Source organism: Capricornis sumatraensis, chromosome 15 (assembly GCF_032405125.1).
Source record: "Capricornis sumatraensis isolate serow.1 chromosome 15, serow.2, whole genome shotgun sequence".
Taxonomy (NCBI): Eukaryota; Metazoa; Chordata; class Mammalia; order Artiodactyla; family Bovidae; genus Capricornis; species Capricornis sumatraensis.
This window is the reverse complement of record NC_091083.1, coordinates 73,950,822-73,976,862: the sequence shown is the minus strand read 5'-3', so window position 1 is coordinate 73,976,862 and position 26,041 is coordinate 73,950,822. Positions and strand designations below refer to the sequence as shown.

Genomic DNA, 26,041 nt, shown 5'->3' with positions numbered 1-26,041 from the left:
GCGGCCTGGGAGGATGGGCCCTGACTCCCCCTCCACCCCCCACCCCGACTCCAGTCAGCCTCTCCTTCTGATCTTGTTGGTCCCAAAGACATTTCTCCCCCTGAAGGCTCTGGTACAAACCTGTATCTAAGCGCTGTGCTTTTAACTGCTTTGCATTTATAAAGATCCTGGAAAGAATAGATCATAAGCTTAAAGTGAGTCCCATGACAGGACAGTGAGGCCACAGACCTGACCAGTCCCCCTTCCTGCTACCTACAAGCTGACTGGCAGCCTGAAGCTCAGGAAACATTCTGCGTGCCAGCCAGGTTCCTACTGTTCTGTTAGCGGCCCTGCCTCCTGCTTTCTCAGCGTCAAGTCCCAGAAGGCCTGGTTTGGGATGAGAGGTCGTGTTCCTCCCCTAGAGGGTCTGTGCTCCTGACTCGAACACACCTCTCCTGGGTCCTCCAGCTACTTCCGGTTGTCACCCCTCCAGTTCTGGGTGTAGAGATGTTTGCAGCAGGAAGGAAGCGTGTATCATCCTGTCTCGTCCACACACTTTCCAGCAAAGGAAACTGAGGCCAGAGAGGGAGAGAGACTCGCTCAAAGACTCTAGAGCACTAGTCACAAAGCTGGAACCTAGGACTCCTATCTTACATTTCAGAATTTATTCCTTGAGCCTCCCCTCAGTTTGCTTGATCCAGTAAGACACAGACATCTTGCCTCCCAAGATTCCAGACCAAGAACCAACATAAGCCTTCCAGGCCCTTCTCATCTGTGCCTGAAATCAAGTCCATCCAGCCTGCATGAACCTCCGTCTTACTTAGAACAGGAAGGAACATGGGGTACATTCTCCTGAGGTCAGAGCCAACCAACTCTCTGATCCGCTGATTCTCTGGAACGTTCTCCCCAAGCATCCTAAGTGTTGGAAGCAGAGGGATGACTAGAAGTCAGTGCCTATCTCAGCTCCGGGGGGCCTTCCCCGGCCTGTGCCCACAGGGTGCCCAAATCCTCCATGGAAACCTGGCTCTGGGTCCAGAAGCAGGGAGTCTTGCTTGCTCGATCAATAAAACAGGGGGATGTGGAGGGAAGACCTCTGGCTTTAGCTTGGAGTCTTCCAAGATCAGTTGTGCGTGTTTGTGTGCGTGGGTGTGTGTGTGCATGTGTGCGTGCATGTGTGTGCATGCATGTGTGCATGTGCATGCATGTGTGCGTGTGTGTGCACACACATGTGCAGATGTGTGCACACATGAGGTGAGAGATGGGGTCAGGTGTGCACCCACACCTCCAAGCTCTTCCCAGCTTTGTCTCCCACTTGTCCCAACTCCCCCTCCCTGCCTTCCTCTTCCAAGGATCAAGCATGCTCCTGGCCTCTGCTTAGTAGGTTAGATGCTGCCCGGAGTCAAATGCCTTCTGCCAGGCTCTGAGGCTGATTGTATTCTCTTTGTCCACAGGGCATTTCTCTTGTGAGCCATCACTGGGGTCTTTGCCTTTCTTACAAGAAAAAAAAAAAACTCCTTATCTGTATTCCAGCACAGTCTGTGCATTATCTGGTAACCATGGCAGCTTTGCTCCTAGCAGAAAAATATGAAGTCCTCTGGGTTAATTTTTAATGTTTCCCCTGGTAAAGGATGATGTTATCCATGAAATGGATTGCCGGCTGATCCCCAAAACCCGGCAGGAGCACGGATCTCGAACATATTTTCAGATAAGGCTTTGTCAGGCGTGCTGGCCTAATAGAGCATTTATCACAGAGACAGGGAGAAAGGAAAGAAAACTAACATTCACTGAGTGTTGGGCAACACGTCAGACCCTGGACATAGACTGTCTCGTCCTGTATTTGGGTATGATTGTCCCCATCTTTCCATGGTCAGAGAATGAGGTAGTGAAGATCAGAGCATTTCCATGACTATCTGCAGGTCAGCTAGCTCAGAAAGGGTGGAGCCAGGGGTCTGAACCCCAAGACTTTTGACTCTCAAAGCCTAGATTCTTTCTCATGTCTCGAAATGTCTGCAGACCAGCTGTCGGCAGCTGAAGCCTGGCTTTGGGGGAAACTCCGTATTCATTTCTCCAAGATTCAGTTCTGCTAGACCCAGTGGTAGGAGACGGCCCTTGGGGACAAGACCCCATAGTGCATCTGTGGCATCCACAGTTTCAAGGCGTTTTCTTTGCTCCCAGGACACCAGGAGACGACAGAACAATAGAAAGTGCTTTAAGTTTCCTATTTGGGAGAGTTTTTTGCCAGAGATTTTTTTCCTGGTTGCAATGTGCAAACTCTTTCCCTCACCATCCTCCTGCTGGTTTGTAGCTGCACTGAAAACAGGCACAAACCATGGTTCAAGGAAGCGTGCTAAGAATATGGGTTACTTCTCAGGTTCTACAGACCATTAACCAAGCAGAGACACTCCCCAATCTTTTCAAACACCTTCTTACGGATACTGCAATAACTAGCACCCAGGTAACGCTTCAGACGTAGTCCAGACTCACCCAGTCCGTTTTCTCTGGGCCTCGGTTCCCCAGCCCCCAGGACTGAGTCTCTTCAGTCGCTTCTGGACCGGTACTGGGCATCTAGTGTGTTGGCCTCGATAATAAAGCCAAGGATGAAGAACCAAGTGAGGGATGTTCCCGCCCGCCGGCAGGCTCAAAGCTGGCTCATCGCTGCTCTTTTCATCTGCATATCTTTTCAGCCTGCACCACAGTCATGCCTTTGGAGTTATGAATTCCATCTTCCAGTTGAAGAACCTGAGATCTGGAGCGATCTAATAGCTTGCCAGTGCACAGCACTGATTTTAAAAAGTCACTCCATAAATGCACTTGAATGAATGCATGGCTGGCTGGATAAACGGATGAATGGGTGGTTTCTAATGTGCAACTGGCAAAGCTGGGTTTGAACCTGGTCTGCCTGATTCTAAAACCTGGGCACCTTCACTGCCCCATTGGCTCACAGGACGCCATGCCCACCTTCCGCCAGGCCACCTCAGCCCTCATTCAAGCCTTGGGCAGAAGTGAGCCTCTTGAACCATGAGCCTCTTCAGGAGGCTCTCTGGACTGAGCCACGCTCCCCTCCCAGGGGCACAAAATATCCCTTTTAATCCCAGGAAGTGTTTTGGCCAGCAGAGCAAATATGCATCCAGGATCTTTCATATTGTAATGGTGATTCTTTGCTGAGCTCCAAGACATAAATAATTTATTTGGAAAATCCCCCTCCCGAGTGACACCTTGCCAATGAAATGTCTGAGTTGGGAGGAGAATGAGTTCATTACGAGAAGGTCCCCTTTGCCACCAGGGCACCGAGAGATAAGAACAGGCGGGGGCTTTGTGTCATCTCTCTGGCAGACTCAGGGGCCTCTGGCAGCCTCCTGGGCTGCCTCCTCGTCAGAACATTGCTGACGGGTGTATATTTCACGAGGCCTGTGTCATTCTTTTCAGAGCCACAAGCAGCCTGCCGCCTTCGTGGTCACGCAACACCCTCTCCCCAACACCGTGGCAGACTTCTGGAGGCTGGTGTTCGATTATAACTGCTCCTCTGTGGTGATGCTGAATGAGCTGGACACTGCCCAGGTAAGAGAACGCCTGGCCCAGCCTGGCCAGGGAGCTCAGGCGTGTTAGGGCAGCCGTGCCCCAGGATTGGAGAGACAGCCCTCTGCTGCCTCTGCCCAACCCAGGTGCCCTCCAGTGGGCTCTGTCTGGCAGGGAGCACCAAGCCAGTCTGCTTAACTTCTGGCAGACGCTGGAGATCCCCTGCCAGCCGCCCCCAATTCCAGCAGTGACTCCCCCTGCCTATGGGCTTTGTCCAGCCCCCAAGTTTCCCAGGACCAGACTCTGTTGTTTCACCCTCCCGTGCGCTGGTGAGAGCCTTGCTCCAAGTCACACAGAGAGCAGAGAAGGCTGCCCCCTCCCCCAGCTCTGAGCACCTCCAGGCCTGCAGACTGACTCCTGGCCGCAGTCGACCACTCCCCTGCTCTCTGACGCAGCCTGATAGAGCCTGGGGCTTGAACCACGGACCCTTTGGCCCCCAATCACCCCACCGAGGCCTGGCTTTGTCCTGGGTGAGCCTTGTGTCCCAGCAGCCTCCGGGCCTTCGTTCCCCTGCCTGTGTGTCAGCTGCGAGCACCGTGTGCCTCCAGTATATATATCCATACTTGGGACATCAGACACGGGTCGTGGGGCAGCTTCTGGGGCTCACACCCCAATGGCAGGGCAGCCATTTCTGGGTGGCGGCAGTGATGATGGCCTTTGAGGGTTTTCAAAAGCAATCCCATCCCCTTACTCTTGTCTCAAAAGAGCCCAGAGTAACTCAGAGGGCTCCCTATGCACACTCGCCTTGGGCAGGCCTGGTGTGGGGAGAGGGAAAAAATGGGCCTGCGCTGTGGTCTCAGCCCTCCAGGAGCTCACAGTCCCGCCGCAGAGTCAGATGAGCAAACTGTCCCCCCGTCATGTGGCAGCGATCTAATAGAGGTCAGCCACCTAGTGCCTTGCTGGCCGGGAACAGGGAGCAATTAATTCTGCCCAGAGGGTGAGAGAAGACTTCAGAAGGAAGGTGACTTTGGCCTGGAAGAAGGCAGCAGAGATCTGGCGTGTGGGGGAGGAAGTTGCCAGGAAGGGGTGTTCCGAGCAGCAGGACAGCAAAGGCAAAGGCTCGGTGGGGTCACTGTGTCCACCTGTCTGCAGGACGGCTTCGGGGGCAGCGTGGTAGGGCAGGGGGGTATGTCGGGAGGAGACGAGGGTGATGATGCTGAAAAATATAGCCAGGCCAGCTTGCAGAGGGCTGCCCTTGCGGTGGGGGTCTTGGCCTGCAGCATGGTAAACATCAGACTTTTACTCCGTAAGCAATAGCATCCTTTCTGAGAATGGAAGTTTTCATGCACGCCCAACCTTAGAAACAGGTACGACCCAGTGAAGCAGGGGTGGGGTCGGGAGCTCCACCCACACCAGTCTTTGGGCTTCCTGAGGCCCAGTCAGGAAAGTTGGCCACACTGGTGCTTTTGTGGAGCCCCTGGTATGCCTGGGAGCACAAGTGGAAAGTCCTTGCTGTGCAGGGAGGAGAGACACCGCAGAGCTGAAGCAGGCGTGGGGCGGAGGCAGAACTCCTGTTTGAAAACAGGACCTGGGGAAAACCTGGAGACCAGGAGACTGGGGAGGGGGTGGTTGTAAACGTGCAGGAGATGCAGGGGGTGACCTGAACTGAGGAGGTGGCTGGGGGGAGGCAGGAGAATTAGGGTCGGGCGTGGAGAGGTTTCCAGGGTTGAGGTCTACAGGGTTAGGGAGCTGTTGGATGAGAGAGAGAAATGAGAAGTCATGGATGGCGACAGGGGTTCTAGCGTGGGCCTCAGGCCTCTGGGATGCGACTGGCCAAGATGGGGAAGGTGGGGAGGAGTGGGAGAGGCAGCAGGAAGTTTGGGAAGACAGGGAGGGGAGCTGATTACAACTTGAACAGCTCAGAAGTTAGGGGTGTCAATCACCCATGCAAGCAAAAATTCACTTGTAATTTATAGTCAGTCCTCCAAGAACAGGGTTCCTCTGAGATGCAGCTCCTCTGTCTTCACGGTCACTCCATATCCATGGTTACCCTGCTTCCGAGGTTCCGCCATATCCGCGATTCCACATCCCATGGACTCAACCAACTGCGGATCCTTTGTGTGCGTGCTCAATCATGTATGACTCTTCGCGACCCTATGGACTGTAGATCTTGTAGCACCGTATTACTTACTGTTGAAAAAAATCTGCATAAAAATGGACCCGCACCGATTAGACCCGTGTTGCTCAAGGGTCAGCTGTAGTGGGGACAGAGCTGAGCACAACTTGGGACGTGCACGCAGGAGTCGTTTCTTCAGGAGAGCGTCCACTCGTTCCGTCCACATCTGTCGAGTAGCTGCTATTTGCCAGAAGCTATTCTCGGTGCTTGGATTAACATGACAGAGAAAGCAAAACAGAAAATGCCCATCTCTTGTGCAACTTGTATTCTAAAGCAGGGGAGGCAGTAAATAGCAGGCACTCTGTAACGACCTTAATTATATGTTACAGGTAACAAGTGTGCGGAAAAAGAAAGATAAGAGGGCAGGGATGAGGCTGGTTTGGGGCACGGGCTGCACCTGGAATTGAGTGATGAAGGTGGGCTGCACTGAGAAGGTCACAGCTGAGCACAGAGCTCGAGGAGGTACAAGAATGCACCCCGTGCCCATCTCAGGGAAGAGCATCCCAAGCAGGGGGACGACCCGCACCAGGGGTGTATGATGGAGGGGCAGACGAGGCCACTGCGTCTGGGGCAGCACAGCAGCCAGCAAGAGAGACACAGCAGGGCTGGGTCCTGGGGGCCTTGGCGGGCTGAGGCCACAGGAAGGATTTGTGAGTTTATTCTGAGAGAAATGGGAAGCCATCGACAAGTTCTGAGTGGAGGAGGGACTTGGAAAAGTAATTTGACTTTTTAACACAGCTTCTCTCTGGCTACTGTGGTGAAAGTTGCCAGAAAGGGGGAGGGTGGCTGCTAAGGGTGGAAGCAGAGGACAGAGAGGAGGCCTCTGCTGTTCTCCAGGTGACAGGTGATGCTGGCTTGAGCCTGGGCGGTAGCAACAGAGTGGATTCTGGGTATATCCTGAACATAAGCCCAACAAAATATCCTGCTGGATTGAGAGAGAGAGGAAGCAAGGATGACACCACAGTTTAGGACCCAAACAATGGAAGGTCTGGATCTGAGATAAGCATGAAATATAACAGATTCCCATAAAACAAAGACCCCTGCAGAGTTCCAGAGTCAGAAGGCATCACCACCCTATTCCTTTGCCTAAAAGAGTGACACATGAACCCATGAAAGCATGAAGGAAGCAGGGCCCTTCTTCCAACAATTCTTTTTGCAAAACCAGAGGCCAGGCACAGAGGAGGAGTTTCAAAGCACCTCACTTCTGGATATTTAAGAAAGCAAGAGGGGCGAGGTCACTGGCTGTAGGACCCCCTTGTTCAAGGGTGGCTCTCGAGTGAATGAAGATCTTTCAGCCCCAGCTGTCGGTGCAGGCTTTGAGAGCTGAGTCTCTAAATGCACAGACATCAGGCTCAGAAGTGCCCTGAGGTTGGCTGCCATATGCAGCTGGCAAGCCTCCCCTGAAATCAGCAGATGAATGGAGCACTTATTGATATAAATATCACCACAACAGCTGGGTGCCTTGCGAAAATAAACAATGACACAGCGTGAGCGTCAGAAAAGCCGCCCTCAGCACCTGGCAGGGCGGTGCTTTGAAGTGGCATCCACGTTTGTCGCCAGCGTGCCCACGCCGAGGCAGCCCATGGTGGCTCTGGCCAGTCCGGCAACAAGGACAGGTCTGCCCCGGGTCCCGAGCACTGTTAGATCGCTCCCGGGAGGACCAGTGCCACATCTTGAGGTTTGCCTAGACCAACTGGTAAGGGCATGTGTTGCTGACTCTCTGTACTTTGTAGCAAAATAAGGTAGTGCAGAGGATGAGATTCCCAAGTGCTTTATTTTCTTGCACCACTGGTCAAATCCGTCTGCTTCCACTCAGAATCCTATACCGTGGCATTGAGCCAGCCACCCCCAGCCACAGGTCTTTCCATTCTCCATAGTGGCTGCTGTTCAAAGATAATTATGAGCAGTGGGGGCTTGAGATAAAAACTCCCAAAGCAATTTCATTGATCTTAGAGATTTTTTTTTTTTAAAGCTCTTTGGGACTCCAAAGGGCTGTGGTCAGATTAGTCTGGCAGTATCTTAACCACAATGGTTAGCGAATGGTGCTCTGGTTTCTGATGGGCAGGTCAGGCAGAACCTCTTCAATCACACCCAGCACATTGACAAGATCTCTTCCATCTTTGTGGGCTCTACAGTTAGACTAGAATCCATGGGGAGCAGACACCAGAGAGATGCCCTCTTCATGGCCAGGCCGCACCCACCATGTGGTTCAGAAAGCTCAGGAAATCCTCAGTGCCCCGCTGTGGGCAGGGTCCATGTGGTAGGCAGACTGTTGCCCCGCCCTGAAGATGTCCACATCCAAATCCCTAAATGCGTGAACTTGTTATCTTACATGGTAAGCAAGACTTTGCAGATATGGTGAAGTTAAGGATCCTGAAATACAGGGATTGTCCTGGGTTACCCTGGGTTATCCAGGTGGGTCTACTGTTAGAGTCTTTCAGGAGGCAGGAGGATGAGAGTCAGGAACAGATGTGGTGATGGGAGTAGGAATTAGAGTGATGGGGCCACAAGTTGAGGGATGCTGGCAGCTGCTAAGACTGGATATGAGGACTGGCCTCTCCCCTGGGATGCCAGAAAGGAACACAGACAGCTCAGCTGACACCTTGACTTTAACCCTGTAAGACTCATTTCAGACTTCTAACCCCCAGTTAAGAAATTTGTGTGGCTCTAAGCTACTACATGTGTAGTCATTCAGTATAGCTGCCCTGGGAAGCTAAGACAGCAAAACTAAAAACAGAAATTCAGACCTGGAGGTGTGGGGGTCAGAGCCCGCACAGAGTATGAGACTGAAATCCCGGGGAAATCCGGAATCAGCCTGGGGTACGGGACTGTGGCTTGAGCTGGAGAAATCCATGTCTGAGTCAGGGTCCATCAGGAGCAGGGTGGGAGAGCCAAGAAGAAGGCAGATGACCGTCCCTCCAGCAGCAGGAGGCTTGCAGACCCAGAGGGGGCTTTCTTAAGGTCCAGGAACAGGCTTTCTGGGCCACACTCAGTCAGGCGCTCGTCAACCTACATTTATGGTGAACCTTCCATGTGCTGAACACTACCCTAGACACAGCAGTGCACAAAACAGGCACACAAAAATCCCCATTACCCATGGAGCAGCTGGCCTAGTGAAGTAATGTCTGCCTCCCAGACTCCCTTGGGCATCAGACAGGTGGGAGACATCTTCAGCTGAAACCATGACGCCAGGACCCTCAAGCCACAGGGAGAAGCCGAGCTGGAGGCAAAAGGGATGGGAGAGCCAGGACCAGGCAGCCTGTCCCACTGCCCCCAAGTGCTGTGGGGAGCACCGGAGGAACCAGCAGGGGATGGGCAGCACACCCCCCCTCAGCCCGGAGGCAGGTGTGGGGTCACCAGGCCCCAGCCTCACTTCTCTTGTTTCCATAGAGTACGTGCTGGGGCTTTTCTTGTCACTGAGTCACGTCCGACTCTGCAACCCTGTGGACTGCAGCACGCCAAGTTTCCCTGTCCTTTACTATCTCCCAGAATTTGCTCAGACTCATGGGGCTTTGGCATGCTTGAATGTTCTGCTCATTTATTATATTGGCTCTGCTTGAGGACCCCCCGAGCCTCGCAGTATTTTACTTGTCACTAATTCTAGGGAGTACACTTTACCTCGCTGAAATCTTAGAGATTTTATAAACACCTTACAATATTTCCTATGTCTTCCCTCCAAAGACCTGCCACTCTGTAAGCCTGTTTTTTCCAAACTATATTTACTAATTAAGAATTTGTTCATCTTCCTGTATCTTTTCCACAATCAAAAGGGTCTCAATCTCTGATCTGCAGACTGTAGCTCTAAGACAATCAGGTGCTCTAAAACCAGTCTTGGTGTCCTCCATGAGGACAATGGTGTGACCCCCCCTTTGGCTTTTGAAGACCTTGGAGATAGCTCATTGGGCTGTTCCTGCCAACTTCACGGCCATCACTGTGGAATCCACTGGTCTGACCAGGCCCCCTTCCTCTCATTTTGCAGGTCAGGAAGCTGAGGCCCAGGCAGGCTGTGTCCAGATTCCCACAGCCACCCCGACCCAAGCCCAGGGCCCCCTGCCAGGGATGGTGAAGACTTTCACCACCATCTAAACAACAGGGCTTCCAGGGCCCTGGGATCTGATAAGCACCGGCTTGCTGGTACCTGGGTATATGGAGCAGGAAGGAATATGTCTCAGTTTAAAGCAAGCAAGAGCCCCAGCTTGTGTAAGAGCTGCGTCGCCCAGTTCTGAACTCCGGCCGGGGGAAATCTGAGACTTCATGTGATGCAAATCTGGGTGCAAAGGTGAGGGGATGGGCGCCGAGGACATGCATTCCCACTGAGCTTCTAGAAGTGAGAGAGGCAAGCTTGTCATCCTCCCAGGAAAAAAGCGGAGGTGATGTTTCAGAGATGTCTTTTCCTGTCATTGTGCCTGGAAGGCAAATAGCAAGCACTTCTAGCCCCATTTCTATCTCAGCTTGTAAAAACACGGCCTCACATGCCACCAAAATACACACAACCCCCAAGTCTGTGTCTCTGCAAGTCCCAGGTCTGACCTTTGCAAGGGGCCATATCTCTGTCTCTAAACCCACTGGAACAGAAGAATAAGGAGTCACGGGTCAAGAGACCTGAGTTCAAGTTCTAGCCTTGCCACGCACTTGCCATGTCACCTTAAGCCAGTCTCTTAACTTGTCGAAGTCTCGATGTTATCACCTGTGAAACTCGTGTACCTCAGATGGCAGCCAAACCCACTCTATCTTTGAAGGTTTACATCAGATGGGCTGTGTTTCCTTTTCCCCATTGTGTGGGAAAGCCCACTGTGCACCCCCAGGATTTCCGGGCATCCCAAGGGGGTTCTGTGTTCACGTCCACTTCTGAGATCCAGCTCAGCCTCTACTGGCGGCAGCGTGGGGTTCATGTCCCAGTGGAGCCCGTGGCTGAAGGCTGAACATCGCGCATCCTCGTCCCTTCCGTTTGGGTTGTAGTTTGAGGCTGTGCGGGCTCCCTCTAGTTGCGGTGCGTGGGTTTCTCATTAGCGTGGCCTCTCTTGTGGAGTACCCCTCGAGGGCACATGGGCTTAGTTGCCCCAAGGTATGTGGAATTTTCCCAGACCCAGGATCAAAGCCATGTCCCCTGCATTGGCAGGCGGATTCTCAACCACTGGCCCAGCAGGGAAGTCTGACACATCCTCATTCTTAAACCCCACCTCGCTCCTCACGCTTGGCCAGCAGCATGTCTTCCCCCAACCCTGTTGCCCAAACCACTTTTTTCCTCCCTCTACCCTCTCTCTCCCTCCTCCCGATCTTCCACCCCTCCTCCCCCCAAAGCCGTTCCCTTATTAAGCTGAGGAATTCAGCCATCTCTTCTCTTTCTGAACCTTTGCCTTCCACCCACCCTACCTTCCTCTGTAGACATTTTCCGAAACTTCCTGCTTCCTTCCCAGAAACAAGCTCTGATACACCCATCATGAGTGAGTTTCCACCTACTACATGGAGTTGCAGTATTTCTCTTGTGAATGGCGAGGTGGACGGAGGAGGAGGGGCACAGGTGCTCTGATTACGGCCCCGGTGCTTTTCTCTCCCCACCCCGCCCTCACATCCTCCTCGTCCCTAACGGTCTCTCTTCCTTACTGGCCACAGTCTTAAACCCAATAATATGTTTTGCTCTCTTTGTGGAATTTATTTTAGGAAGTTTCATCATTACTTATCTGAATTTCAAAACCAATTTAGGTAACATACTTTCCTCTTAAAAATACTAGTAATTCATTTCACCTTTAGGTGGCCTGGGATTTGATTCCCTCTTATGGATCACAAGGACGTTGATAATACAGGCTTTCATTTCTGGAAGCTGTATTACTTGGCTTTTCCATTTTATCAAAGTACTTATTAATTAATGAAAGTCATAACTGAGGTGCACAGAAATACACTTGAGGATTGTTTATTCCAAAAATAGGCCCATATTGCTAGATTTAAATCATCAGAACATGTTTATTTCAGCGACTAACAAGCTTTCTGATTCCATCAGCAAGAAAATGATGTCTGACTGAGAGGCGACCTTCATGTCTGTTAGATTTCACGTGTGAACACGCACCCCCGTAGGACATCTTTCCATGGCCCAGGCAGCAGTGGAGGTCACTAGGTGGAATAATGCATGGCAGCTGTTCCAGGACTGTCCACACAGGCTTCATGACTTTCGCTTGGTTTAACTTGTTCTGACAATAAATAGCAGAAGTCCCTCTGGTTTTCCAGGAGAAGCGCAGCCATTTCAAAATCAGCAGCAGCTGTGCCATACCAGCTTCCCTCCCCGGCCCCCCAGGTGTGGTCACCAGCCCTCCCGAGGGCATTTGCAGTGGCGAGGCCCTCCCTGTGGGCAGACAGCACCACCCCTCCCAGAGGGATGGGTAAGAAAGAGAGGCGAGCCCTGGGATCAAGGTAGGAAGAGGCTGGGCTAGGGACTCTACCGTGGAGACATAGCCACTTCAAAACTTCCTGTCTAAGGAATAGAATACCAAAGTGTTTCTGAGTGTACCTGTGACCCCAGGTTAGCTGGGTCCTGGTGGGTTTAAAGAAGCAAGTGGGCTTCTTTGAAACCCCTATTTCCAGGGCCTGAAGAAACCATAAGCTCTTCTCCCCAAGTTTCTGTAACCATTTGTTTCTTTTGTAAATCTAAATTTTTTCTGTACCTTTTTTGGGTGAAATATTTTAATTTTATTGGAATATAGTTGATTTACACTGTTGTGTTAGTTTCTGCTATACAGCAAAAGTGAATCGCTCATACAGACACACATATCCACTCTGTTTTAGATTCTTTTTCCATATAGGTCATTACAGAGTACTGAGTAGAGTTCCTTGTGCTATCCAGCAGGTACTCATTAGTCATCATTTTATATATAGTAGTGTATATAATGTCAGTTTCCCAATTTATCCCTCCTGCCCTTGGCCCCTTCGTACATAAGTTGTTTTCTACGTTTGTGACTCTATTTCTGTTATTACTCAGCCATCAAAAGGAATGAAATAACACCATCTGCAGGAGCACGGATGGGCCCAGAGACTGTCATACTGAGTGAAGTGAGTCCAGAGAGAGGCAAATATCGTATTATATCACGTATACATGGAATCTAGAAAACAATGGTACAAATCAACTTACAGAATTTTAAAGGTTATTTTCCGTTTACAGTTCTTACAAAATGCTGGCTAGCTTCCCCATAATACATCCTTGTGCCTATCTTACACCCAGCACTTGGACCCTCCCACTCCCCCACCCACTGGTAATCAGTAGTTTGTTCTGTATGTCTGTGAGACTTCTTTTCTGTTACATTCACTAGCTTGTTGTATTTTTTGGATTCCACGTGTAGGTGAGACCACATAGTCATCTGCAAACAGTGACAGTTTTTACTTCTTCCTTTCCAACTTTGATTTTCTTTTCCTTCTCTTGATTGCCATGGCTATGATTTCCAACACTGTGTTGAATAAGTGTGGAAAGAGTGGGCTTTGTCTTGGTCCTCACCTTAGAGGAAGTGTTCTCAGTTTTTCACTGCTGAGCGTGATGTTAGCTGTGGGTGTGTCCTATACGGCCTTTATTATGTTGAGGTATGTTCCTCCTATGCCTACTTATTGGAGAGTTTTTATCATAAGTGGGGGTGTTGAATAAGCTTTTTCTGCATCGATTGAGATGATCATGTGGTTTCTCCTCTTCAGTTGTTTACGTGGTATATCCCACGGATTGACTTGCAGATATCGAAAAACATCCTTCCATCCCTGAGATAAATCCTACTTAATCATGGTGTATGATCCCTTTAATGTATCATTGGATTTGGTTTACTAATATTTTGTTGAGGATTTTTGCATATACATTTAATCAATGATACTGACCTGAGTGGTTTGTGTCTTCTATGATATCTTGGTCTGGTTTTTATCAAGATGATGCTACCCTTATAGAATCAGTTCAGAAGTTTTCCTTCCTCTGCAGTTTTTTCGAATAGTTTCAGAAAGACAGATATTAAATTCTTCTCTAAAATGTTTGGTAAAAGTCAACTGTGAAGCCATCTGGTCCTGGAATTCTGTTTGCTGGGTGTTTAATTACTGCCTCCATTTCATTACTGGTAACTGGTCTGTTCATACTCTGTTTCTTCCTAGCTCGGTCTTGGGAGATTGCACCTTTCTAATAATTCGGCCATTTCTTCTAGGTTGTACACTTTATTGGCATGTTATTGTTCCTAGTAATTTTTTTTTGGATCCTTTGTATTCCTGTGGTGTCAGTTGTAACTTTTTTCATTTCTGATTTTGATTTGGGCCATCTCCTTTTTTTTTTTTTTCCTTGATGAGTCTGGCTCAAGTTTTACCAGTTTTATCTTTTCAAAAAAACCAGCTTTAGTTTCATTGAAAATTTAAGTCTCTATTTCTGCTCTGATCCTTACGATTTCTTTCATTCTCCTATTGATAATTTTGGGGGTTTGTTCTTCTTTCTCTAGTTTCTTTAGCTATAAGGTTAGGTTGTTTATTTAAGATTGTTCTTGTTTCCTCAGCTAAGTTTATATCACTATAAACCACTCTCTGAGTGTTGCTTTTTTCTGTGTCCCATAGGTTTTGGACCGTCTTCTTTTCCTTTTTCTCTAGATATTTATTTCCTCTTCTCTTCTTCGGTGACCCATTGGTTCTTTAGTAGCATATTAGTTAGCCTCCATGTGCTTGTGTTTTTTGCAGTTTTCCTTCTAGTTGATTTCTAGTCTCACATAGTGTTGTGGTGGGAACAGACACTTGATATGATTTCAACTTTCTTAAAGTTACTGAGTTTGTTTGTGGTCTAGTGTGTGCTCTATCCTGGAGCTCTATCCTGGGCTTCCCTCCTGCAATGCAGGAGACCATTCCACCGGCACTTGAATATAATGTGTGTTGTGCTGCTTTTGGATGGAATGCTCTCTGTATGTTAATTAAATATATTTGGTCTAAGGTGTCATTTAAGGACTGTGCTTCCTTATTGATTTTCTATCTGTAGCGTCTGCCCATTGACAGGAATGTTAAAGCCCCCCCTCAGTTATTGCGTTACTGCCAATTTCTCCTTTTGTGTCTGTTCATATTTATGTTATACTTAGATGCTTCTGTGTTGGGTGCATATTTACAACTGTTGTATATTCTTCTTGGATTGACCCCTTGATCATTATGTTGTGCCCTTCTTTGTATATTGTAACAGTCTTCAAAGTATTTTGTCTGATGTTAAGTATTGCTACTCTGGATTTCTTTTGATTCCCACTGGCGTGGAATACCGTTTTCCATCCCCTCACTTTTAGTCTGTGTGTGTCTCTCGACCGGAAGGGAGTCTCTTGTAGGCAGCAGGTATGGGAGTCTTGTTTCGTATGCCTTCAGTCTGTGCCTTTTGGTTAGAGCATTTAGTGCATTTACATTTAAGGTAATTATCAATATGTATGTTTTTACTACCTTTTTAATTATTTTGGATTTGCTTTTGTAGGCTTTTTTCCCCCCTTTTCTTTGGTTCTCTTCTCTCATAATTTGATGACTATCTTTAGTGTTACGCTTGGACTCTTTCTTTTTTGTGTGTATATATTATAGATTTTTGGTTTGTGGTTACTATGTGCTTTTTACTGGAGAAGGCGCTGGCACCCCACTCCAGTACTCTTGCCTGGAAAATTCCATGGGTGGAGGAGCCTGGTGGGCTGTAGTCCATGGGGTCGCTAGGAGTTGGACACGACTGAAGTGACTTAGCAGTAGCAGGCGCTGTTTATTTAGTAGTCTATATGTGATTATTTTAAGTTGATCCCTTGATTTCAAATGCACTTTTAAAACCCTACGTTTGTACTCTCCTCCCCTCGTGACTACTGTTTTTGATATATTTTACATTGCTTTGTGTATCTTTTAACTGCTTGTTATGGATACAGATGGTTTCACTACTTTTATCCTCCCTAATGGCTTTGTGTGGGGCTGACTGCCTCCCTTTATGTATGTTTGCCTTTACTGGTGAGCTTTTGCATTTTGTGATGTTCTTGTTTCTTGTTGTGGCCTTTTCTTTTTCTCCTAGAGACTCTTTAACATTTGTTGTAAAGCTGGTTTGATGACACTGATCTCTTTTAGGTTTTGGCTGGCTGTAAAGTTTTTGCATTCTCCATCAAATCTGAATGAGAACCTTGCTGGGCAAAGTATTCTTGACTGCAGGTTTTTCCCTTTATCGCTTTAAATACGTCATGCCACTAGCTTGTGGCCAGCAGAGTTTCTGCAGAAAAAAGTCAGCTGACGGCCTCATAGGAACTTCCTTTCTGTTGCTGTCTTTCCCTTGCCGGTGTTAGCACTCTTTTTGTCTTTTGAATTATTACAGCATGCCTTGATGCGTTCCTCTTTGGGTTAGTGCCGCAGGGGCTCTGCTCTTCCTAGACTGGGGTAACAACTGTTTCCTTTCCAAGGTTAGGGAAGTGTTTAGCTATTGTGTTTTCAAATATTTTCTCATGCCCTCTTTTTTCCTCCTCCTGGGATCCCTATAATGTGAATATTAATGCACTCAGTGTTGTCCCAGAGGTCTCTTAAACTGTCCTCACTAGCTGCTAGTTAGCCTATTTAGTCATGAGGCGACAGAACCCTAGGGGGGGTCTTCTGGGCTAGTGCTGGCTCACTGGTGGCTGGAGTCAGGGTCTTGAAAATTCTCAGGCTGTTACCTACCCATTGGCAGAGCCAGTTCCTGGCTGCAGAGCCCAGGGATGCCCAAGCTTCTTTCAAGTTTGAGGCTGGGGGCGGGGAGGGTGCAGTTCCCGACACAGTTGGGTATAGGGTTCTGGGTACCCCAAAGCTTGCATTGGCCTGCTAGTGGGTAGGGTCACGGCAGGGCCAACAGGCTGTGGGAGCATAGTTTTCTTGTATCTGGTGTTTGTCCCCTCATGGGTGAGACTGGTCTAGAAGCTAATTTGGGCTTCCTGCAGAAAAAGGGATGGGTCTGTGTCCTCACCTGTTCAGTTGTTTGGCCTGAGGCGCACTGGCATCTAGAGGCTTTTGAGTGGGGTTGGTGAGCCAGGATGGCAGCAGCAGTGTTCACACAACAGAATGTTCCCCAGGATGGCTGCCGCCCTCCTTTGGCCTTGCAACCCAGTGCATGTGAGATTGTGTGTGGACCCTTTAAGAGTGAGGTCTCCAGTCCTGTGGGACACCCAGTCAAGCCCCATTGGCCTTCAAAGACAAATGCTCTGGGGGATTGTCTTCCCAGACCCTCAGGCTAGGGAGTCCAACATGGGACTCAGAACTTTCACTGCAGTGAGAGAACCTCTACAGTATAATTATTCTCCAGTTTGTGGGTATGGGATCTGATTATATCCCAGGTTCACCCATTCTGCCTCTCTTCATTGTGAGTTCTTCTCTGTGTCTTTAGTTGTAGAAGATCTTTCTGGTAGGTCCCAGTCTTTTCCCCTGGTGGTGGTTCTGCAGATAGTTGTGAGTTTGCTGTGCTCAGGAGAGGAGAGGAGTTCAGGGTCTTTCTACACCACTGTCTGAGTCGCTATCCTATAAACTGTTGATGCTCATGGTCTGGCCTCAGCTCCACTCTTAAGTCACCAAGGGAGCAAAGCTCAGCTTCCTGCTCATGTCTACAAGAAAGCCATGCACACTGAGCATGCTGGGAAATGATCCTCATCATGTGAGAAATGTCCTCTAAGGTTCAGCTCAAGACCATCCTGTGTCCAAGTGCTGGGGCTGTGCCTCAGTGGGTACCACCATTTTGGCCTGTGAATGTATGGCCTGTGAGGATGTTGTTATAAATTTACTTAATGTTTAGGAGCGGGGGCAGTTAGATGACACCCTGACTCACCTTCAGCCCTTTCACTGGCTCTCTTTTATGCTCCTGTTTTTCCTCTTCCATCCCTGGGTCCCTCTCCAGAACAACCCACAGGCCTCTCCCCTTTGACATGCAGAACAGTTCCCAGAACCTATCCCAGATACCATCTGTCCCTGCTGCTCCATCAGGCTGGCCGGTCAGGAATTTTCACAGGGGCAGTCGTTTGAGTATTATCCTAAAGAGAAACTTTCATACGGGCTGCTAAGTGGAAAGGAAAAGACCCTTTACTTTAGCCATCTTGTTTTGAGTGACCCTCTCCCACACCACCTAATAATTACAGCTCCCACTGAGTGCTCACTAGTCACAGATTCTTGTGCTAAGTAGGCACATTCAGGTTCACAGCCATTCATCACTTAACCTGGAGAAGCTAAAGGTTTGGCCAAGTCACTCAGCTAGAGAGTGACAGGGCTGGGATTTGAACCCAGGGTGCTTCAACCAGGAGCCCCATTAGCCTTCTGCTAACTGCATTCACAGGCCAAAATGATGGTACCCACTGAGGCACAACCCCAGCACTTGGACACAGGACGGTCTTGAGCTGAACCTTAGAGGACATTTCTTACATGATGAGGATCCTTTCCCAAAGGCCACTGGGAACAGTGCACTGGCTTCCCTCATTCCCACTCCCATCTCCCGCAGCTAGGTTAGGTGCAGCATCACAGGCTGGGGGAGGCCCTGATGACCTCTGACAGCTTAGACACCACATCTGCCCACCCATCACCCAGCTGAGCATCACCCACGCCACTGCTGATGTGGACTCAGATTAGGGAACTCGAGTGAAAGGTCAGCTCCAATGCAGCATCAGAAGGACCCTGCAACCTTCCCCAGGCCTCTGGGCAAGATGGAGAGTGACCTGGAAAATCAAATGCAGAGTTGTGTCCCAAAATACAGGAGTCTTGTTTGAGGCAGAGTAGAATCTATTAGTTTGAGAAATTGGTCTGGAAATCTTATTAAAAGAGACAAATCGTCCCACATTCTCTCCAGACTGAGAATATTGGAGATAATAGACTTTCCTTGACACTTCAGACCCATGGAGCTCATGTCAGGATCACAGCCAACCTCTGGCAAGACACAATTCAAAGCAGGTAATAAAGGCAATTATTTTTTTTTAAATTGGCAGTTCTGATTAATTCTGATTTCTCCGGCCAGCCACAGACTTATCTGTACTGGTCCCTCATTACTGTGAAGGTTGCAGGGCAGAAGAGCCAGTGGCAAAGAGAAATGAAGTTCAAGTTGTGGACTTGTCATTACTGCACAGCTCAGCAGATGACTGTCCAGCCACAAAGGCCACTGTGTCCAGCACTTTCCACCTACATACACACACACCCTTTCTCAATATTCTTAATTAGCAGCCAGTGGGGACACCGGGAAAGCCAGGCAGCATTGCATCATGAAACTTAACCTTGCTTACCTTTGCTATTTAAGAGGGGTGAGAAGAGGAAGACTTCTTCAAATCTGTACATTAGCTATGATCATTACTGTTATTTTTGTTGAACACTGCAAGGTTCGAGAATAATACGAATCACTGGAATGTAGTGGGTGCTGGCACCCTGCCAAGGGCTTTCTTCCCGCATGTGTTCTCTTTATCCTGAAAACAACCCTATAGGACAAGGGTTGCCATGTTCTCTGCAGAAAGAAACAGATAGGAAATACTTTAGGTTTTGTGGGCTCTGTGCTCTCTGTCACTACTACTCAAATCTACCGTTAGAGCTTGAAAGAAACCATAGAAAATATGTAAATGGCGAATATACCTAAACTTCCTTTACAGACTCAGACAGCTGGCCAGGCTTGGCTAGTGGGCCATGGTGTGTGTGAACAAAGGGTATCCCTAAGCTGGAGTCTGGGCCCCACAGCTGGGAGACTTGTCCTTCTCCTCTCTCCCCCCGACTCATCCATGCTGGCTCTAGTTCTGGAGGAAGGATAGAATCAAACAAGGTTTTGCATGTAATGCCCAAGGTGAGTTGGCTGTCAGCAAAAGAAAAACTGATCACTTTCAGGAAATGCCTGCCTCCGTGGTGGCTGTGAGGAGGCCACCAGATTGCTGGGGTTGCTGTGGGTCCCCTCTGTCCATTTAGCTCCTCGTCTGCAAGCTCAGCCTAGGCCGAGGCAGACGCCACTGAGACTCCTGCATCTCCAAACCTTTGATGGGTCTTTGAGTCTCCGCGACATCTTCTGGGCAGTCCTCAGATGAAAAGGCTTTCTAAAACATGGCCTCTTCGTCCATGCTGGGGTGGTCCCCACGAGCCTGCAGCCCAACCTTAGCTCTCCTCTGTGCCCTGGACAGTGTCCATCTCTGATCACACCTGGGAGTTGCCATGGGCATCTGTGCCCCTTGGGAACCAGGAGTTGAGGGATCAGGCTTCGCCCTTCTCTGAGCCACATCCCCTGCCACCGACCTTAACATTCTTTCCTGAACTAAAGTCATCCAGTGAGTCAACAGAGACAGCAGCGTCAAGTGTCTGTCTCTTACTCTTGATGACACTACAAACTTAAGAGACAATTTAGGCTCTTAGACCAGACTCTGTCTGTCTCTGCACTATGACCTGGGGCCAGATTCCTCTCCAGAACACCATCACAGACACTAGAGGGTATTTAGTGGCATCCTGACCTCTACTCATTAGATGGACATCTTTGACCATCAAAAATGTCCCCTGGGTGACAAAGCAACCTCTGCTGAGAAGCGTCATCTCAAGGTGAGAAAAAACAACTGCTTTTTGCTCCCTGCTGCAGGTTCTAATTTCCAATTCCCCCCAAAAGGAAAAATAGCAGCCAAGATCTCTCAGCACCACAGTACCATGTTACATTAACTCTTGGTGCAAGGCAAGCATAATTAGCCCCATTTTACAGACAAGAAAACTGTGTTACACAGCTAGTAAGCAGCAGAGACTGCACTTGGACCCAAGCCCGTCTGATGTCAAAACCTACATCTATATGTAAATCTCCTCATGATCTGATGATGAAATGAATGCTATGAAGGTTTTCCCAGAATGGAGAGAACCTGTAGCTGCTCTTCCCTCAGTGTTCTGTCTAATCCTGACAGCAGCGTGTCAAGGTAGCCTGTATTCTCCCCATTTTACAGATGGGGAAAACTGAGGCCCAGCAAGCCTAACAGATGGTTTGAAATCAGCACAGCAAAGATGTTTAAGCCCAGTGTTTCTGTGTTCAGAGCTCTGACTTTTCAAACCGCCCCCCCCACACACACACCAAAAACTGGGGGCTGTTGCCCAGTGGGAAAGCTGAGCCTGATTTCCTACACAGCACTCTACCTTTTTAGCCATTGTGTCCTGCAGGCTCGGGGATAAGTAAAACCAACGCCCCACCCCAATCCCTCTCCTCGCCTCAGCTCTGCATGCAGTACTGGCCTGAGAAGACGTCGGCGTGCTATGGGCCCATCCAGGTGGAGTTTGTCTCGGCAGACATCGATGAAGACACCATCCACAGGATATTCCGCATCTGTAACATGGCTCGGGTGAGTGTCCGGCCGCTGCTGCGTCCTGGGCTCCTGCTTCTGAAACAGATGGATGCTGCTGGGGAGGACCCCGCCGGAGTCGGTGCTGGGCTCTCCTGATCTGCCCGTCCTCGGGGAAGTGATGCCTCTGCCAGTTCTGGCTCCATACACAGAGCCGCAGCGGGGGCATCCGGCCAGCCATCTGCCTGTTCCGACACGCTGGCTGCTGTGTAGACAAAACTCAGAGCACGGCACTTCCCTGCCATGTCGCGCAGTATGGGCATGAGTTGATGCAGCCTTTGAGTGGGTCCAGTAAGCTTTGGGCTAGCTGGGAAGTAAGTTGGGAAACAAGTTTCTTTCATGAGGAATTCACTGCTGGGTGAAGGAGTTATTGGGCGGGAGGGAAGAGATGTGGGGCTAACTAAGTGGAGACTGACTAAAGCAACCGTGGTCTTTACTGGAGGCTCAGGGTGAAGAGAATTCAGTTCCTGTCCTCTCAGAATTCACTCACGGGAAAGCAAACGGTGTTTTGGCACATGAACAGCAAGGAGAGAGAAGAGTCCCACCCACTATTCAGGGAGGCTTTCCTAGAAAAAGGGACACCTGAGTTGGGTTTTGAAGACTGCATAGAAGTTTTTCAGGTGGAAGAGGGACGCAGGGCAGTCGAAACAGGAGAATCAGCACACAGAGGCAGGCGTGGGGATGGTGTGTGACTCTCACCGTGAGGGCATTACGGCTTAGACCCCACTTATTCCATCTGCCACTGCGATGCTGCACCCCCAGCAGACCACCCCTGACAGCCTCTCTGTTCTCAGCCCCAGGACGGGTACCGTATAGTCCAGCACCTCCAGTACATCGGCTGGCCCGCCTACCGGGACACGCCCCCCTCCAAGCGCTCTCTGCTCAAGGTGGTCCGGCGGCTGGAGAAGTGGCAGGAGCAGTGCGACGGGCGGGAGGGACGCGCTGTGGTCCACTGCCTGTGAGTATGACGGGGAGGGCCGCCAGGGCAAGGGGGCAGTGGGCAACAGGACATCCTTGGTGCCACTGGCCACAAATACTGTCTTAGGTGTCCCGGGCCATACCACACCCTGTGGGCCAACAGGAGTGCATTCAAGGCATTACAGTCCTTTCATGGACTAGGGGTGCAGCCATAAAGCTATCTGTGGGACATCCTATTCACAAGCGTTCCCTTTGCTCCTTAGAATTTAAAATGGTTTGGGGAAAAGTGATATGAGGGCCTCATTCTTTAAAAAGGAAGTTGAATTAAGATCTTCTGTGTTGCAGAACAGTATTTCTGGAGCAGGTGGAGTCGTTAATAACATCTTACCCCAGAATTGAGTTCAGTTGTTTCAAAACCAGGAACTCTTTCAAACAGGCAGTGCACACGTGTCAGGAAGACTGGGGCGCTTAAGGGAGAGGTGTGAGGCAGGGGAGGTCCCTGCCCACTCTTGCCCGTGGGATTGTTTCTTAGCCTGCTTTTTTTGCAGGAGTACCTTTTTATTTGTGTCTTCCTTCGCCAAGGTGACCAGCAGTTTGAGCTGTAGGAAGGCACAGGGGTGTCCTCCCATCCACAGGGACCTTGGCATCATCCTTAGAGGGCAGAGCTGCCGAAACAGACACCGAAGTACAGGTGCTGCCGATGAAGGGAAGGCGACTGTCTGCACCTGAAACATCTGGCCGTTGAGTGTCCTGTGGATGAAACATCTGGGAGGTTGACTTAGTTTCTATCCAGATGTTCTTTAGGCACAGACCATTACATGAAATCATTAGTTGCTCTTGGCAACATGCCCGGGAGTTCCAAACCTGGCAGATTCCTAAAGAGACTTTTTGTAAAGAGCTGGAGGGGTGTGTCCATGAGGATGACTTACGGGGCCTCAGAGAGAAGGTGCAATGGAGGGATGACCCTGCTGAGAGCCCCGTATCTCTATTTATACATCCCGAGTTACACAAGATGTTCTGATCGAGAAAACAGAGACGAGGCATCTCTCTCAGGACGTAGCATCTCACACCCATCCCAGCCCCACCTGAAACCCAATCTGGCTGACCCAAGGCTCACAGAGCTGTGTCTGGTAGCACTGTCCTTAGTGGATGGGAAGAACTGGAAGTAAAAGCACACGCAACCTTCCGATGTCTTCACTGGGTGTGCGGGTGGACCCAGAGCATCCTTTTGGACAAGGAAGCAGCCAGCACATGTCCAGAGACACTCATCTGTCTGCCTTGGGGGTTTGGGTCCATGTGCCATGGGTGATAGTCATGTGCTCCTAGAACCAAGGAAACATCAAGCTAAGTGAACTCTCCAAGGCTGTCCCCTTTATAATATGAATGAAGAACCTGGGGCTCAGACACAGGAAGTGACATGCCCAAGGTCAAAGCAGGTTCATGGCACAGATGGGACTCAACTATGGCTTGGGCTTTCTACCACCACCTTCCCTTGCATTTGCCAGGGCGGGCAGCCATCCCTCCCCCAACCCCCACTGCTGCAGACATGGCCTTGGGCTCAGCAGGTGCCTGAGGGGTACCCAGGAGTCTGCTCACCCCCTTCCTCTGTGTTTAGGAACGGGGGAGGCCGCAGTGGAACCTTCTGCGCCATCTGCAGTGTGTGTGAGATGGTCCAGCAGCAGAACATCATCGACGTGTTCCACATCGTGAAGACGTTACGGAACCACAAGGCTAACATGGTGGAGACCCTGGTGAGTGGCCGAGACTGTCCGCCGAGAGCCAGGGGCTGCCGGTGGTTCCCTGGACCTGAACAAAAGAGCATCCGGGAGGAAAGACACTCAGTGGCCGCTGCTTCCTGAGCACCTGCAGTCCCGCCCTCTGCACCCACGTCACCTGCTTCCCTCCCCTCCAGCCTCACCGGCCTCTCTCCTGCAGAGCAGTCCAGATAGTCCTCTTGGCGCACGCTGCTCTGTGTTACTTTCTTTCCACTCCAGAGGGAAATGTCACTAACTCTGGTTTAGGGGACGGGATGCTGGGTTAATAGAACGTGAATTACTGAGTTGACCAGAACATCCATTCAGCTTTTTCCATAAGATATTGCCCAAATGTTCATTCCAGTTTTTCTGTGCTATGTTTTTGATTCAGGCCTAAACCTATTCTTGGATTTCCCTGGTGGCTCAGGTGGTAAAAAGAAGCTGCCTGCAATGCAGGAGACATGGGTTCGATCCCTGAGTCAGGAAGATCCCCTGAAGGAGGAAATGGCAACCCACCCCAGTATTCTTGCCTAGGAAATCCTGCAGACAGTGGAACCTGGCAGGCTATAGTCCATGGGGTTGCAAAGAGTCAGACACAACTGAGCAACTAACACTTAACTTTACTTAAACCTATTCTCATTAAATTATGCTAATAATTACCATATAGAGCATCGAGCTAGGATATCATAAAGAAAAGGACAGGAAGAAACTTGGTGGCAGAGTTCCGAAGGTTAAGACCTGGTGCAGAGATAGAGACGTGCCATACACTGAGAGCTTTAACATGAGTCTTTACATCTGTGACAAGTGTGGTCTTACCGAAAGTGAGGGCCTGCTCCAAGGCCGGTCCACAGACCAGCAGAAGCATCCTGTGTGAGCCTGGCAGAAATGTAGACCCTTGAGCCCTACTCCAGATTTACTGAATCTGAACCTGCGTGGACATTTTGACTCGACTGTTAGTACAGACACAGATAACATTCTCGCCACACTCTGAACTAAATGCACTTTCCATCCCTCGCTCATCATCTCTTCTCCTTCTCTGCCTCTCCTCCTCCTCAGGACCAGTATAAATTTGTATACGAGGTGGCGCTGGAATATTTAAGCTCCTTCTAGCCCGACGGCTCGGGGAACCTGCCAGAGTCCAGAGGCTGCTGTGGCCAAGCCCCCTTTCTGTGAACGGCAGTGACTGGGCTCAGGGGCAGCACCCTGCCCGACTCCAAGGAGAAGACTGGCGACCCTGTGGTCCACGGCGGGCTGGCACCTTCCCAGGGTCTCCGGGTGCCGTGGAGGCGGTTACCCCAACAGGCCCCGGCGTCTTTTGCAGAAGTGCACCCAGAGCAAGGCCCGGACTTTTCAGCGCCCAGACCTCTTGCTTTTGCTCTTTCCAGTCTGTGACTCTCACGGCAAGCCAGCTGTGCAGGTGCAGGGGGATGTGACTGGGCCCGTGGGGTCACCGCGCTGCTGCCCCCATCATCTCCTCCCGGGACCCCTGGCATCAGGCCCCTGCCGGTCTGGATCACTGGGACCGCAGGATGCTCCCGAGTGCACAGCAGAGGCCCCTACCCTCCCGCCTCACCTGCATGGGGCTTAGCCCAGTGCCATTCTGTACCCCTCCCCCAGCCTGGGGCCTTGACCTTCTGCCACTCACCGGCCAGCCCCCAGTGTCCGTGGCTGTCCGGGATCCAGGTTTTCTTGGCTTGCCTGTGCTCAGTGGGGCAGGGTGGGACTGCAGGAGCCTGGCTGCCTTCCTCTGGACTGCCTCCCGGGGCAGGGCTCCAGCTGGCCCTGTGTGTCCTGGGCGGTGACTTCTTGGGGAGGGACGAACAAGATTGATGATTTTCCAAAGTGTATGTGAAAAGAAACTTTCTTTTGGAGGGTGTAAAGTCTTAGTCTCTGATGTCAGAAACTGGTGGGGAGGGAAGTTTGGTTGTGTAGCTGTAAGACCAATCTCCTGGGCCTGTTATCTCCCTAGCAAGGTCCCCAAGAGGTCCCCCCACCTAGGGGCAGCACAGCGGCAAAGCAAGGGGAGTTTTGTTTGGGGCTGACAGAGGAGCATACCCCAGAGCTCTGAATTTGAATGCCTGCTTAGAGCAACCCAGCTGCCATCTCAGAAAAGGTCACTGTGGACCCAATGATACCCCGGTTTAAAACAGACCTCGGGGATCAGGCCTGGGGATCTTGCCCAAAGTGTGGGTCAGTCGATGACAGGGAGCCGACTTTGACTAAGCATCTATTATATGCCAGATTTGGCACGTTCTTGGACCCCACCCCCACCCCACCCCAGGAGCTGTTCACCTGTGATCATCCTGATTTTACAACTGAAGACACTGAGGCATCTTCCTCAGGTTTCCAAAAGGCAGATCATAGGGTGAGACCTGTACTGTCAGCCTTTCATAGCCAAGCAATTATTTTATGGAGGGAAAATAAGGCCAGAA

The 26,041-nt window shown here is 50.2% G+C and overlaps 1 protein-coding gene across 1 annotated transcript in view; it reads left to right on the top strand.

Moving 5' to 3' along the window:
- The window catches only part of PTPRT (protein tyrosine phosphatase receptor type T), an 815,678-nt gene extending 790,959 nt beyond the window's left edge, over positions 1 to 24,719 (top strand). The window contains exons 27-31 of the mRNA XM_068986822.1: positions 3,406 to 3,537; positions 20,812 to 20,937; positions 21,732 to 21,895; positions 23,471 to 23,606; positions 24,666 to 24,719. Of these exons, the coding sequence (XP_068842923.1) occupies positions 3,406 to 3,537; positions 20,812 to 20,937; positions 21,732 to 21,895; positions 23,471 to 23,606; positions 24,666 to 24,719 (612 nt within the window). The remainder of the gene's footprint in view (positions 1 to 3,405; positions 3,538 to 20,811; positions 20,938 to 21,731; positions 21,896 to 23,470; positions 23,607 to 24,665) is intronic.
- Positions 24,720 to 26,041: the final 1,322 nt, after the last annotated feature.